The sequence below is a fragment of the Salvelinus alpinus genome, chromosome 31 (assembly GCF_045679555.1).
Source record: "Salvelinus alpinus chromosome 31, SLU_Salpinus.1, whole genome shotgun sequence".
NCBI lineage: Eukaryota > Metazoa > Chordata > Actinopteri > Salmoniformes > Salmonidae > Salvelinus > Salvelinus alpinus.
In genome coordinates, this window is record NC_092116.1 from 29,771,745 (window position 1) to 29,786,744 (window position 15,000).

Consider the following 15,000-nt stretch of genomic DNA (forward strand, 5'->3'; position numbering starts at 1 on the left):
CACGGGAAACTGTTGAGTGTGAAAAAACCCAGCAGTGTTGCAATTCTTGACAGAAACCGGTGCGTCTGACACCTACTACCATACCCCGTTCAAAGGCACTTACATCTTTTGTCTTGCCCATTCACCCTCTGAATGGCACAAACATACACAATCGTCTCACGGCTTAAAAAATCCTTCTTTAACCTGTCTCCTCCTCTTCATCTACACTGATAGAAGTGGATTTAACAGGTGACATCAATAAGGGATCATAGCTTTCACCTGGATTCACCTGGTCAGTCTATGTCATGGAAAGAGCAGGTGTTCATAAATGTGTGTGTGTGTGTGTGTGTGTGTGTGTGTGTGTGTGTGTGTGTGTGTGTGTGTGTGTGTGTGTGTGTGTGTGTGTGTGTGTGTGTGTGTGTGTGTGTGTGTGTAGGGAGAAATGGACAGAGGTCAACGGCAGTTGTACTGAGGATCTGGACAAAGCAAGGTTGTGTGAAGGTTGTGTCACATTTACAGAAGGTCGTGTGAAGGTTGTGTCACAGTAGACAGAGGTTAGCTCGAGGGCTGGGCCACCAACCAAGGTTGTGTGGAGGTTGTGTGAAGGTTGTGTGGAGGTTGTGTCACATCTACGGAGGGTTGTGTGGAGGTTGTGTCACAGTAGACAGAGGTAGCTCGAGGGCTGGGCCACCAACCAATGTTGTGTGGAGGTTGTGTGAAGGTTGTGTGGAGGTTGTGTCACATCTACGGAGGGTTGTGTGAAGGTTGTGTCACAGTAGACAGAGGTAGCTCGAGGGCTGGGCCACCAACCAAGGTTGTGTGAAGGTTGTGTGGAGGTTGTGTCACAGTAGACAGAGGTAGCTCGAGGGCTGGGCCACCAACCAAATCAGAAACAACGGATTGAATGCTTCCCATGACATGCTCTCTCTCTCCACTGCTATTGGACTGATGTTGAGGCCCGTATTCACACAGATCACACTGTAGCAAAAATACACACACACACGTTACCCACCTTTGGTAGTTTGGCGAACTTCCCAGTTCTGGTGTCTCTGATCTGGCTGATATCCAGAATCTCCACCTCCTGAAGGAGAGAGAGACGTGGAGAGGGGAGAGAGAGAGACGTGGAGAGGGGAGAGAGAGAGACGAGGGGAGGAGAGAGAGACGAGGGGAGGGGAGGAGAGAGAGACGAGACGAGACGAGACGAGAGAGAGAGACGAGAGGAGAGAGACGAGACGAGGGGAGAGAGAGAGACGAGACGAGGGGAGAGAGAGAGACGAGACGAGGGGAGAGAGAGAGACGAGAGGAGAGAGACGAGACGACGGGAGAGAGAGAGACGAGAGGAGAGAGACGAGACGAGGAGAGAGAGAGAGACGAGACGAGGAGAGAGAGAGAGACGAGGGGAGAGAGAGAGACACGAGGGGAGAGAGAGAGACACGAGGGGAGAGAGAGAGACGTGGAGAGGGGAGAGAGACGTGGAGAGGGGAGAGAGAGACGTGGAGAGGGGAGAGAGAGACGTGGAGAGGGGAGAGAGAGACGTGGAGAGGGGAGAGAGAGACGTGGAGAGGGGAGAGAGAGACGTGGAGAGGGGAGAGAGAGACGTGGAGAGGGGAGAGAGAGACGTGGAGAGGGGAGAGAGAGACGTGGAGAGGGGAGAGAGAGACGTGGAGAGGGGAGAGAGAGACGTGGAGAGTGGAGAGAGAGACGTGGAGAGGGGAGAGAGAGACGTGGAGAGGGGAGAGAGACGTGGAGAGGGGAGAGAGACGTGGAGAGGGGAGAGAGAGACGTGGAGAGGGGAGAGAGAGACACATGGAGAGGGGAGAGAGAGACACATGGAGAGGGGAGAGAGAGACACATGGAGAGGGGAGAGAGAGACATGGAGAGGGGAGAGAGAGACAGACAGTCGTTTCACATACTTCATGTTCTGTTCATCTTTGAAATGGAAACAGGTGTTAATGGATTTCAATACAAAAGAAAGGGATACTAGACAGAGACAGACAGAGAGAGTGGAACCAAACAGGACAGAGGGAAAACGTGACAGAACAAGAAAAGTAAAAACAGAGCAGAAGCTTTTATTGCTTTTTACTCCAGAGCTTAAAAGCTTTCTTTCATTTTTCTGCTCCCTCTCTCCCTCTCAGAAGAGGGGGAGGGAGAGAAGGATGAGACAGAAGGAGAGAAGAAAGGACAGAGGGAGAGGAGGAAGGGAGCGAGAGAGGAATGGAGGGGAACGTGCTTGTACAGGGGGCCATAAACAGAGTTGAGGCCACACTGTAAATATTTGCGCTGTTAAGCTGAAGGACAGGATCTCTCCCGCTCTCTCTCTCCTTTTAGTCGTTGTCTTTTGATCTGACAGTCCCCACCATTTCTCTCTATTTCCCCCTCTGTCATCTCTAGGGTTATTAAAAAGTTTGTCAAATCACATCCCTCAACATTCTCTCCCTCCCTCAAGACATCTCCTTCCTCCTCTCCCTCCCTCCCTCCCACTCTCTCCAGACATCTCCTTCCTCCTCTCCCTCCTCTCCCTCCCTAGACATTTCTCCTTCCTCTCTCTCCCTCCCTCCCTCCTCTCACTTTCTCCAGACATCTCTACTTCCTCCTCTCTCTCCCCCCTCTCACTCTCTCCAGACATCTCTACTTCCTCCTCTCTCTCCCCCTCCTCTCACTCTCTCCAGACATCTCTCCAACCTCCTCTCTCTCCCTCCCTCCCTCCCTCCCACTCTCTCCAGACATCTCCTTCCTCCTCTCCCTCCCTAGACATTTCTCCTTCCTCTCTCTCCCTCCCTCCCTCCTCTCACTCTCTCCAGACATCTCTCCAACCTCCTCTCACTCTCTCCCTCCTCTCCTCCGTCATTAAAGGTTATAGGTCAAGACTAGCAGATCAATGGTCTAGGCGCTCGTCCCTGATTGGCCCGTGGGGAATGTTACTTCCTGGAGGGAAGCTTTTGGGTCATTTATATACTCTCCCAGAGGCCTTGGTTTCATTACAACATCGCCATGACGACTCCCTCTAGACCACAGCAATCAGGCTTGCTAGCCAATCACCAAGAGTCTGTCCCACATGTGTTGTAGTGTAGTATGTTGTAGTGTGTTGTAGTGTGTTGTAGTGTAGTGTGTTGTAGTGTGTTGTAGTGTAGTGTGTTGTAGTGTAGTGTGTTGTAGTGTGTTGTAGTGTGTCGTAGTGTGTTGTAGTGTAGTGTGTCGTGTGTCGTAGTGTAGTGTGTCGTAGTGTAGTGTGTTGTAGTGTAGTGTGTTGTAGTGTAGTGTAGTGTGTTGTAGTGTAGTGTAGTGTGTCGTAGTGTAGTGTAGTGTAGTGTGTCGTAGTGTAGTGTGTCGTAGTGTAGTGTAGTGTGTCGTAGTGTAGTGTAGTGTGTCGTAGTGTAGTGTGTCGTAGTGTAGTGTGTCGTAGTGTAGTGTGTGATAGTGTAGTGTGTGATAGTGTAGTGTGTCGTAGTGTAGTGTGTCGTAGTGTAGTGTAGTGTGTTGTAGTGTAGTGTGTTGTAGTGTAGTGTGTTGTAGTGTAGTGTGTTGTAGTGTAGTGTGTTGTAGTGTAGTGTGTTGTGTAGTGTGTGGTAGTGTAGTGTGTTGTAGTGTAGTGTGTTGTAGTGTGTTGTAGTGTAGTGTGTGGTAGTGTAGTGTGTTGTAGTGTGCTGTAGTGTAGTGTGTTGTAGTGTAGTGTGTTGTGTTGTAGTGTGTTGTAGTGTAGTGTGTTGTGTTGTAGTGTGTTGTAGTGTAGTGTGTTGTAGTGTAGTGTGTTGTAGTGTAGTGTAGTGTGTTGTAGTGTAGTGTAGTGTGTTGTAGTGTGTTGTAGTGTAGTGTGTTGTAGTGTAGTGTAGTGTAGTGTTGTAGTGTGTTGTAGTGTAGTGTGTTGTAGTGTAGTGTGTTGTAGTGTAGTGTGTTGTAGTGTAGTGTGTTGTAGTGTAGTGTGTTGTAGTGTGTTGTAGTGTAGTGTGTTGTAGTGTGTTGTAGTGTAGTGTGTTGTAGTGTGTTGTAGTGTAGTGTGTTGTAGTGTAGTGTGCTGTAGTGTAGTGTGTTGTAGTGTAGTGTGTTGTAGTGTGTTGTAGTGTGCTGTAGTGTAGTGTGTTGTAGTGTAGTGTGTTGTAGTGTGTTGTAGTGTAGTGTGCTGTAGTGTGCTGTAGTGTAGTGTGTTGTAGTGTGTTGTAGTGTAGTGTGTTGTAGTGTGTTGTAGTGTAGTGTGTTGTAGTGTGTTGTAGTGTAGTGTAGTGTGTTGTAGTGTAGTGTGTTGTAGTGTAGTGTAGTGTAGTGTTGTAGTGAGTTGTAGTGTGTTGTAGTGTAGTGTGTCGTAGTGTAGTGTGTCGTAGTGTAGTGTGTTGTAGTGTAGTGTGTCGTAGTGTAGTGTGTCGTAGTGTGTCGTAGTGTAGTGTGTCGTAGTGTAGTGTGGCGTAGTGTGTTGTAGTGTGTCGTAGTGTGTCGTAGTGTAGTGTAGTGTAGTGTGTTGTAGTGTAGTGTGTTGTAGTGTAGTGTGTTGTAGTGTAGTGTGTTGTAGTGTAGTGTGTTGTAGTGTAGTGTGTCGTAGTGTAGTGTGTCGTAGTGTAGTGTGTCGTAGTGTAGTGTGTCGTAGTGTAGTGTGTCGTAGTGTAGTGTGTCGTAGTGTAGTGTGTCGTAGTGTAGTGTGTCGTAGTGTAGTGTGTCGTAGTGTAGTGTGTTGTAGTGTAGTGTGTTGTAGTGTAGTGTAGTGTTGTAGTGAGTTGTAGTGTAGTGTGTTGTAGTGTAGTGTGTTGTAGTGTAGTGTGTCGTAGTGTAGTGTGTCGTAGTGTAGTGTGTCGTAGTGTAGTGTGTCGTAGTGTAGTGTGTCGTAGTGTAGTGTAGTGTAGTGTAGTGTCGTAGTGTGGCGTAGTGTGTCGTAGTGTGGCGTAGTGTGTTGTAGTGTGTCGTAGTGTAGTGTGTCGTAGTGTAGTGTGTCGTAGTGTAGTGTGTCGTAGTGTAGTGTGTCGTAGTGTAGTGTGTTGTAGTGTAGTGTGTTGTAGTGTAGTGTGTTGTAGTGTAGTGTGTTGTAGTGTAGTGTGTTGTAGTGTAGTGTGTTGTAGTGTAGTGTGTTGTAGTGTAGTGTGTTGTAGTGTAGTGTAGTGTGTCGTAGTGTAGTGTGTTGTAGTGTAGTGTAGTCTAGTGTAGTGTAGTCTAGTGTAGTGTGTTGTAGTGTGTTGTAGTGTAGTGTAGTGTAGTGTGTTGTAGTGTGGTGTGTTGTAGTGTGTTGTAGTGTAGTGTGTTGTAGTGTAGTGTGTTGTAGTGTAGTGTGTTGTAGTGTAGTGTGTTGTAGTGTGTTGTAGTGTAGTGTGTTGTAGTGTGTTGTAGTGTAGTGTGTTGTAGTGTGTCGTAGTGTGTTGTAGTGTGTCGTAGTGTAGTGTGTCGTAGTGTAGTGTGTCGTAGTGTAGTGTGTCGTAGTGTAGTGTGTCGTAGTGTAGTGTGTCGTAGTGTAGTGTGTCGTAGTGTAGTGTGTCGTAGTGTGTCGTAGTGTAGTGTGTCGTAGTGTGTCGTAGTGTAGTGTGTCGTAGTGTGTTGTAGTGTAGTGTGTTGTAGTGTAGTGTGTCGTAGTGTAGTGTGTTGTAGTGTAGTGTGTCGTAGTGTAGTGTGTCGTAGTGTAGTGTGTCGTAGTGTAGTGTGTCGTAGTGTAGTGTGTCGTAGTGTAGTGTGTCGTAGTGTAGTGTGTCGTAGTGTAGTGTGTCGTAGTGTAGTGTGTCGTAGTGTAGTGTGTCGTAGTGTAGTGTGTCGTAGTGTAGTGTGTCGTAGTGTAGTGTGTCGTAGTGTGTTGTAGTGTAGTGTGTTGTAGTGTAGTGTGTCGTAGTGTAGTGTGTCGTAGTGTAGTGTGTCGTAGTGTAGTGTGTCGTAGTGTAGTGTGTCGTAGTGTAGTGTGTCGTAGTGTAGTGTGTCGTAGTGTAGTGTGTCGTAGTGTAGTGTGTCGTAGTGTAGTGTGTCGTAGTGTAGTGTGTCGTAGTGTAGTGTGTCGTAGTGTGTTGTAGTGTAGTGTGTCGTAGTGTGTTGTAGTGTGTCGTAGTGTGTTGTAGTGTAGTGTAGTGTGTTGTAGTGTGTTGTAGTGTGTTGTAGTGTGTTGTAGTGTAGTGTAGTGTGTTGTAGTGTAGTGTAGTGTGTTGTAGTGTAGTGTAGTGTGTTGTAGTGTGGTGTGTTGTAGTGTGTTGTAGTGTAGTGTGTTGTAGTGTAGTGTGTTGTAGTGTAGTGTGTTGTAGTGTAGTGTGTTGTAGTGTAGTGTGTTGTAGTGTCGTAGTGTAGTGTGTCGTAGTGTAGTGTGTCGTAGTGTAGTGTGTCGTAGTGTAGTGTGTCGTAGTGTAGTGTGTCGTAGTGTAGTGTGTCGTGTTGTAGTGTGTCGTGTTGTAGTGTGTCGTAGTGTAGTGTGTCGTGTTGTAGTGTGTCGTGTTGTAGTGTGTTGTAGTGTAGTGTGTCGTAGTGTAGTGTAGTGTGTTGTGTTGTAGTGTGTTGTAGTGTAGTGTAGTGTGTTGTAGTGTGTTGTAGTGTGTTGTAGTGTAGTGTAGTGTGTTGTAGTGTGTTGTAGTGTAGTGTAGTGTAGTGTAGTGTAGTGTAGTGTAGTGTGTTGTAGTGTAGTGTGTTGTAGTGTTGTAGTGTAGTGTGTTGTAGTGTTGTAGTGTAGTGTGTTGTAGTGTAGTGTGTTGTAGTGTAGTGTGTTGTAGTGTAGTGTGTTGTAGTGTAGTGTGTTGTAGTGTGTTGTAGTGTGTTGTAGTGTGTCGTAGTGTGTCGTAGTGTGTCGTAGTGTGTCGTAGTGTGTCGTAGTGTGTCGTAGTGTGTTGTGTTGTAGTGTGTTGTGTTGTAGTGTGTTGTGTTGTAGTGTGTTGTGTTGTAGTGTGTTGTGTTGTAGTGTGTTGTGTTGTAGTGTGTTGTGTTGTAGTGTGTTGTGTTGTAGTGTGTTGTAGTGTAGTGTGTTGTAGTGTAGTGTGTTGTAGTGTAGTGTGTTGTAGTGTAGTGTGTTGTAGTGTAGTGTGTTGTAGTGTAGTGTGTTGTAGTGTAGTGTAGTGTAGTGTAGTGTAGTGTGTTGTAGTGTAGTGTGTTGTAGTGTAGTGTGTTGTAGTGTGTTGTAGTGTAGTGTAGTGTGTTGTAGTGTCGTGTGTTGTAGTGTCGTGTGTTGTAGTGTAGTGTGTTGTAGTGTGTTGTAGTGTGTTGTAGTGTGTTGTAGTGTGTTGTAGTGTGTTGTAGTGTAGTGTAGTGTAGTGTAGTGTAGTGTGTTGTAGTGTAGTGTAGTGTAGTGTAGTGTGTTGTAGTGTAGTGTAGTGTAGTGTAGTGTAGTGTGTTGTAGTGTAGTGTAGTGTAGTGTAGTGTGTTGTAGTGTAGTGTGTTGTAGTGTGTTGTAGTGTGTTGTAGTGTCGTGTGTTGTAGTGTCGTGTGTTGTAGTGTCGTGTGTTGTAGTGTCGTGTGTTGTAGTGTCGTGTGTTGTAGTGTAGTGTAGTGTGTTGTAGTGTAGTGTAGTGTGTTGTAGTGTAGTGTAGTGTGTTGTAGTGTAGTGTAGTGTGTTGTAGTGTAGTGTGTTGTAGTGTAGTGTGTTGTAGTGTAGTGTGTTGTAGTGTAGTGTGTTGTAGTGTGGTGTGTTGTAGTGTGGTGTGTTGTAGTGTGGTGTGTTGTAGTGTGGTGTGTTGTAGTGTGGTGTGTTGTAGTGTGGTGTGTTGTAGTGTGGTGTGTTGTAGTGTGGTGTGTTGTAGTGTGGTGTGTTGTAGTGTGGTGTGTTGTAGTGTGGTGTGTTGTAGTGTAGGGTGTTGTAGTGTAGGGTGTTGTAGTGTAGTGTGTGGTAGTGTAGTGTGTTGTAGTGTGTTGTAGTGTAGTGTGTCGTGTTGTAGTGTGTCGTAGTGTAGTGTGTCGTAGTGTAGTGTGTCGTAGTGTAGTGTGTCGTAGTGTAGTGTGTCGTAGTGTAGTGTGTCGTAGTGTAGTGTGTCGTAGTGTAGTGTGTCGTAGTGTAGTGTGTCGTAGTGTAGTGTGTCGTAGTGTAGTGTGTCGTAGTGTGTTGTGTCGTAGTGTGTTGTGTTGTAGTGTGTTGTGGTGTGTTGTAGTGTAGTGTGTTGTAGCGTGTCGTAGTGTGTTGTAGTGTGTTGTGTTGTAGTGTGTTGTGTTGTAGTGTGTTGTGTTGTAGTGTGTTGTAGTGTAGTGTAGTGTGTTGTAGTGTGTTGTAGTGTAGTGTGTTGTAGTGTAGTGTAGTGTAGTGTAGTGTGTTGTAGTGTAGTGTAGTGTAGTGTAGTGTAGTGTAGTGTAGTGTGTTGTAGTGTAGTGTGTTGTAGTGTCGTGTGTTGTAGTGTCGTGTGTTGTAGTGTCGTGTGTTGTAGTGTCGTGTGTTGTAGTGTCGTGTGTTGTAGTGTCGTGTGTTGTAGTGTCGTGTGTTGTAGTGTAGTGTGTTGTAGTGTAGTGTGTTGTAGTGTAGTGTGTTGTAGTGTAGTGTAGTGTGTTGTAGTGTAGTGTAGTGTGTTGTAGTGTGGTGTAGTGTGGTGTAGTGTGGTGTGTTGTAGTGTGGTGTGTTGTAGTGTGGTGTGTTGTAGTGTGGTGTGTTGTAGTGTGGTGTGTTGTAGTGTGGTGTGTTGTAGTGTGGTGTGTTGTAGTGTAGGGTGTTGTAGTGTAGGGTGTTGTAGTGTAGGGTGTTGTAGTGTAGGGTGTTGTAGTGTAGGGTGTGGTAGTGTAGTGTGTGGTAGTGTAGTGTGTTGTAGTGTGTTGTAGTGTAGTGTGTCGTGTTGTAGTGTGTCGTAGTGTAGTGTGTCGTAGTGTAGTGTGTCGTAGTGTAGTGTGTCGTAGTGTAGTGTGTCGTAGTGTAGTGTGTCGTAGTGTAGTGTGTCGTAGTGTAGTGTGTCGTAGGTCGTAGTGTAGTGTGTCGTAGTGTAGTGTGTTGTAGTGTGTTGTGTTGTAGTGTGTTGTAGTGTGTTGTAGTGTAGTGTGTTGTAGTGTGTCGTAGTGTGTCGTAGTGTGTTGTAGTGTGTTGTGTTGTAGTGTGTTGTGTTGTAGTGTGTTGTAGTGTGTTGTAGTGTAGTGTAGTGTGTTGTAGTGTGTTGTAGTGTAGTGTGTTGTAGTGTAGTGTGTTGTAGTGTAGTGTGTTGTAGTGTAGTGTAGTGTAGTGTAGTGTGTTGTAGTGTAGTGTGTTGTAGTGTAGTGTGTTGTAGTGTAGTGTGTTGTAGTGTAGTGTAGTGTAGTGTAGTGTGTTGTAGTGTAGTGTAGTGTAGTGTAGTGTAGTGTGTTGTAGTGTAGTGTGTTGTAGTGTAGTGTGTTGTAGTGTAGTGTGTTGTAGTGTCGTGTGTTGTAGTGTCGTGTGTTGTAGTGTCGTGTGTTGTAGTGTCGTGTGTTGTAGTGTCGTGTGTTGTAGTGTAGTGTAGTGTGTTGTAGTGTGTTGTAGTGTGTTGTAGTGTCGTGTGTTGTAGTGTCGTGTGTTGTAGTGTAGTGTGTTGTAGTGTAGTGTGTTGTAGTGTAGTGTGTTGTAGTGTAGTGTGTTGTAGTGTAGTGTGTTGTAGTGTAGTGTAGTGTGTTGTAGTGTGTTGTAGTGTGTTGTAGTGTAGTGTGTTGTAGTGTAGTGTGTTGTAGTGTAGTGTGTTGTAGTGTAGTGTGTTGTAGTGTAGTGTGTTGTAGTGTAGTGTGTTGTAGTGTAGTGTGTTGTAGTGTAGTGTGTTGTAGTGTAGTGTGTTGTAGTGTAGTGTGTTGTAGTGTAGTGTGTTGTAGTGTAGTGTGTTGTAGTGTAGTGTGTTGTAGTGTGTTGTAGTGTGTTGTAGTGTGTTGTAGTGTCGTGTGTTGTAGTGTCGTGTGTTGTAGTGTCGTGTGTTGTAGTGTCGTGTGTTGTAGTGTCGTGTGTTGTAGTGTCGTGTGTTGTAGTGTCGTGTGTTGTAGTGTCGTGTGTTGTAGTGTGTTGTAGTGTAGTGTAGTGTGGTGTAGTGTAGTGTGGTGTAGTGTAGTGTGGTGTGTTGTAGTGTGGTGTGTTGTAGTGTAGTGTAGTGTGTTGTAGTGTGTTGTAGTGTAGTGTGTTGTAGTGTAGTGTGTTGTAGTGTAGTGTGTTGTAGTGTAGTGTGTTGTAGTGTAGTGTGTTGTAGTGTAGTGTGTTGTAGTGTAGTGTAGTGTAGTGTAGTGTGTTGTAGTGTAGTGTGTTGTAGTGTAGTGTGTTGTAGTGTAGTGTGTTGTAGTGTGTTGTAGTGTAGTGTGTTGTAGTGTAGTGTGTTGTAGTGTAGTGTGTTGTAGTGTGTTGTAGTGTAGTGTGTTGTAGTGTAGTGTGTTGTAGTGTAGTGTGTTGTAGTGTGTTGTAGTGTGTTGTAGTGTGTTGTAGTGTGTTGTAGTGTGTTGTAGTGTCGTGTGTTGTAGTGTCGTGTGTTGTAGTGTCGTGTGTTGTAGTGTCGTGTGTTGTAGTGTGTTGTAGTGTAGTGTGTTGTAGTGTAGTGTGTTGTAGTGTAGTGTGTTGTAGTGTAGTGTGTTGTAGTGTAGTGTGTTGTAGTGTAGTGTGTTGTAGTGTAGTGTGTTGTAGTGTAGTGTGTTGTAGTGTAGTGTGTTGTAGTGTAGTGTGTTGTAGTGTAGTGTAGTGTGTCGTAGTGTAGTGTGTCGTAGTGTAGTGTGTTGTAGTGTAGTGTAGTCTAGTGTAGTGTAGTCTAGTGTAGTGTGTTGTAGTGTGTTGTAGTGTAGTGTAGTGTAGTGTGTTGTAGTGTGGTGTGTTGTAGTGTGTTGTAGTGTAGTGTGTTGTAGTGTAGTGTAGTGTAGTGTGTTGTAGTGTAGTGTAGTGTAGTGTAGTGTAGTGTAGTGTAGTGTGTTGTAGTGTAGTGTGTTGTAGTGTCGTGTGTTGTAGTGTCGTGTGTTGTAGTGTCGTGTGTTGTAGTGTCGTGTGTTGTAGTGTCGTGTGTTGTAGTGTCGTGTGTTGTAGTGTCGTGTGTTGTAGTGTCGTGTGTTGTAGTGTAGTGTGTTGTAGTGTAGTGTGTTGTAGTGTAGTGTAGTGTGTTGTAGTGTAGTGTAGTGTGTTGTAGTGTGGTGTAGTGTGGTGTAGTGTGGTGTGTTGTAGTGTGGTGTGTTGTAGTGTGGTGTGTTGTAGTGTGGTGTGTTGTAGTGTGGTGTGTTGTAGTGTGGTGTGTTGTAGTGTAGGGTGTTGTAGTGTAGGGTGTTGTAGTGTAGGGTGTTGTAGTGTAGGGTGTTGTAGTGTAGGGTGTTGTAGTGTAGGGTGTGGTAGTGTAGTGTGTGGTAGTGTAGTGTGTTGTAGTGTGTTGTAGTGTAGTGTGTCGTGTTGTAGTGTGTCGTAGTGTAGTGTGTCGTAGTGTAGTGTGTCGTAGTGTAGTGTGTCGTAGTGTAGTGTGTCGTAGTGTAGTGTGTCGTAGTGTAGTGTGTCGTAGTGTAGTGTGTCGTAGGTCGTAGTGTAGTGTGTCGTAGTGTAGTGTGTTGTAGTGTGTTGTGTTGTAGTGTGTTGTGGTGTGTTGTAGTGTAGTGTGTTGTAGTGTGTCGTAGTGTGTCGTAGTGTGTTGTAGTGTGTTGTGTTGTAGTGTGTTGTGTTGTAGTGTGTTGTAGTGTGTTGTAGTGTAGTGTGTTGTAGTGTGTTGTAGTGTAGTGTGTTGTAGTGTAGTGTGTTGTAGTGTAGTGTGTTGTAGTGTAGTGTAGTGTAGTGTAGTGTGTTGTAGTGTAGTGTGTTGTAGTGTAGTGTGTTGTAGTGTAGTGTGTTGTAGTGTAGTGTGTTGTAGTGTAGTGTAGTGTAGTGTAGTGTGTTGTAGTGTAGTGTAGTGTAGTGTAGTGTAGTGTAGTGTGTTGTAGTGTAGTGTGTTGTAGTGTAGTGTGTTGTAGTGTAGTGTGTTGTAGTGTCGTGGGTTGTAGTGTCGTGTGTTGTAGTGTCGTGTGTTGTAGTGTCGTGTGTTGTAGTGTCGTGTGTTGTAGTGTAGTGTAGTGTGTTGTAGTGTGTTGTAGTGTGTTGTAGTGTAGTGTGTTGTAGTGTAGTGTGTTGTAGTGTAGTGTGTTGTAGTGTAGTGTGTTGTAGTGTAGTGTGTTGTAGTGTAGTGTGTTGTAGTGTAGTGTAGTGTGTTGTAGTGTGTTGTAGTGTAGTGTGTTGTAGTGTAGTGTGTTGTAGTGTAGTGTGTTGTAGTGTAGTGTGTTGTAGTGTAGTGTGTTGTAGTGTAGTGTGTTGTAGTGTAGTGTGTTGTAGTGTGTTGTAGTGTAGTGTGTTGTAGTGTAGTGTGTTGTAGTGTAGTGTGTTGTAGTGTAGTGTGTTGTAGTGTAGTGTGTTGTAGTGTGTTGTAGTGTGTTGTAGTGTGTTGTAGTGTCGTGTGTTGTAGTGTCGTGTGTTGTAGTGTCGTGTGTTGTAGTGTCGTGTGTTGTAGTGTCGTGTGTTGTAGTGTCGTGTGTTGTAGTGTCGTGTGTTGTAGTGTCGTGTGTTGTAGTGTGTTGTAGTGTAGTGTAGTGTGGTGTAGTGTAGTGTGGTGTAGTGTAGTGTGGTGTGTTGTAGTGTGGTGTGTTGTAGTGTGGTGTGTTGTAGTGTAGTGTGTTGTAGTGTAGTGTGTTGTAGTGTAGTGTAGTGTGTTGTAGTGTGTTGTAGTGTAGTGTAGTGTGTTGTAGTGTAGTGTGTTGTAGTGTAGTGTGTTGTAGTGTAGTGTGTTGTAGTGTAGTGTGTTGTAGTGTAGTGTGTTGTAGTGTAGTGTGTTGTAGTGTAGTGTGTTGTAGTGTAGTGTGTTGTAGTGTGTTGTAGTGTAGTGTGTTGTAGTGTAGTGTGTTGTAGTGTAGTGTGTTGTAGTGTGTTGTAGTGTGTTGTAGTGTGTTGTAGTGTGTTGTAGTGTGTTGTAGTGTGTTGTAGTGTCGTGTGTTGTAGTGTCGTGTGTTGTAGTGTCGTGTGTTGTAGTGTCGTGTGTTGTAGTGTCGTGTGTTGTAGTGTCGTGTGTTGTAGTGTGTTGTAGTGTAGTGTAGTGTGGTGTGTTGTAGTGTGGTGTGTTGTAGTGTGTTGTAGTGTAGTGTAGTGTGGTGTGTTGTAGTGTGGTGTGTTGTAGTGTGGTGTGTTGTAGTGTAGGGTGTTGTAGTGTAGTGTAGTGTGTTGTGTTGTAGTGTAGTGTGTTGTAGTGTAGTGTGTTGTAGTGTGTTGTAGTGTAGTGTGTTGTAGTGTGTCGTAGTGTAGTGTGTCGTAGTGTAGTGTGTCGTAGTGTAGTGTGTCGTAGTGTAGTGTGTCGTAGTGTAGTGTGTCGTAGTGTAGTGTGTCGTAGTGTAGTGTGTCGTAGTGTAGTGTGTCGTAGTGTAGTGTGTCGTAGTGTAGTGTGTCGTAGTGTAGTGTGTCGTAGTGTAGTGTGTCGTAGTGTAGTGTGTCGTAGTGTAGTGTGTCGTAGTGTAGTGTGTCTGTGTTGTTGTGTAGTGTGTGTGTTGTAGTGTAGTGTGTGTGTGTGTTAGAGAGATGACTAATCCCAGCTCTAACCGGCCAGGTGAAGACCAAGGCCCTCGAATCAACACAAACACAGTGGAGCTGAAACATCCTCCACACGTCCGGACTTGTGAAACATCCTCCAGCTGAGTAACGGAGGGGGTGTGTGTGTGTGTGTGTGTGTGACTGTCTAATAGTAAGCATTTTCTGTCATTACAGCTACTGGAGGAGTAGACAGGCAGAGAGAGAGCGAGAGAGCGAGAGAGAGTATGAGAGTAAACTATTTGACCATGGTTACTGATCAAAACCTTCGAAAAACCTTGACAAAGTACAGGCTCAGTGAGCACAGCCTAGTCATTGAGAAGGGTAGACACAGGAAAACCTGGCTCCCTGTAGAGGAAAGGCTGTGCAACCACTGCACCACAGCAGAACCTGAGACAGAGCTGCATTTCCTGACAAAATGTCAAAAATATAAAACAATTAGAGAGTGTCATTTCCCCAAAATTTGAAAACCTTATTATGTACATGTACATTGTTACGTCATGCCAATAAAGCAAATTGAATTGTGTGTGTGAGAGCGAGAGAGAGAGAGAGAGAGAGAGAGACGAGAGACAAGAGAGATCAGAGAGAGAGAGAGAGAGAGAGATCAGAGAGAGAGCGAGAGAGGGAGAGAGCGAGAGAGAGCGAGAAAGACAGAGAGAGAGCGAGAGAGAGAGATGCTTCTGAAGTTAAAGGGTTAGGGTCCTTTGGCTGAAACATTCTTATTCTCTTCAATAGAAGAGTCCTACTAGCCTGGTTGACGCCACCCTGGTGACTACACCAGTGAATGATTGAAAGATTTGTATTTGTACAAACGTAAATCAGTAAGAAGTGTTTGTTTACATGATAGACCGATAACACATTGAGCATCCTAAATAAAATGGTACAACTGCATCATAAATGACTGGGTGAGCGGCAGCATGAGGGCTGAACGAGGTTCTACAGGAAGAACTTTTACTGGAATCAACTACGGCAACCCACACATAACATTTTCTTACGCAAGAATTACTAGTATAGTAAAAAAAAAAAAAAAAAAAAGTGTTTCAATATCTTTATATTGTTAGAAAATATTCTGAATGAGGGTGGGAATGAAGAATCTATAGCCTACTTTATAAATCACAGTGATCATTAACAGCAGCCTCTTTCTGCAGGGGTCAAGGTTCAAAATAAAATGCCTTTTTACGAGAGTTTCAGCAATCAATCAAATCAAATGTATTTATAAAGCCCCGTTGACATCAGCTGATGTCACAAAGTGCTGTACAGAAACGCAGCCTAAAACCCCAAACAGCAAGCAATGCAGAAGCACGGAGTAAGCTTGGAGGTGAATGTATTAAACCAAAGTCTACGCCTTCACCGAGTCTACGCCTTCACCAAGTCTACGCCTTCAGTCTTTCCATGTTTGCCTCGTGTATTATTTCATCCTGTCACGTAAGGTTGAGGTTGCACATGCTCTGTGAGTTTTAAATCTGTAGATGTAAAATGTTGCATTAGACAGACATGTTAGGTTGACTTGATGAGAGATGTGACATCTCTTCTGGTTTGGTTGGTCTTACTGGCTGTAGTCTGATCTCTCTGGACAAGACCATGATCTGGTAATGTTTAGGGAAAGTCATGCATTGACAAAATTAGGGGTCAGGGAGAAGAACTTGCCAGAAGTGAACATGGGTAGTACAGTAGTAAGCTAG

General features: G+C 44.8%; 1 protein-coding gene across 3 annotated transcripts in view; it reads right to left on the minus strand.

The window, feature by feature from the left end:
- Nucleotides 1–15,000, minus strand: part of LOC139561427 (1-phosphatidylinositol 4,5-bisphosphate phosphodiesterase beta-3-like) — a 112,684-nt gene that overhangs the window by 65,915 nt on the left and 31,769 nt on the right. For all 3 annotated transcript variants that reach the window (XM_071378504.1, XM_071378505.1, XM_071378503.1), the window contains one exon: nt 992–1,060. In XM_071378504.1, the coding sequence (XP_071234605.1) occupies nt 992–1,060 (69 nt within the window). The remainder of the gene's footprint in view (nt 1–991; nt 1,061–15,000) is intronic.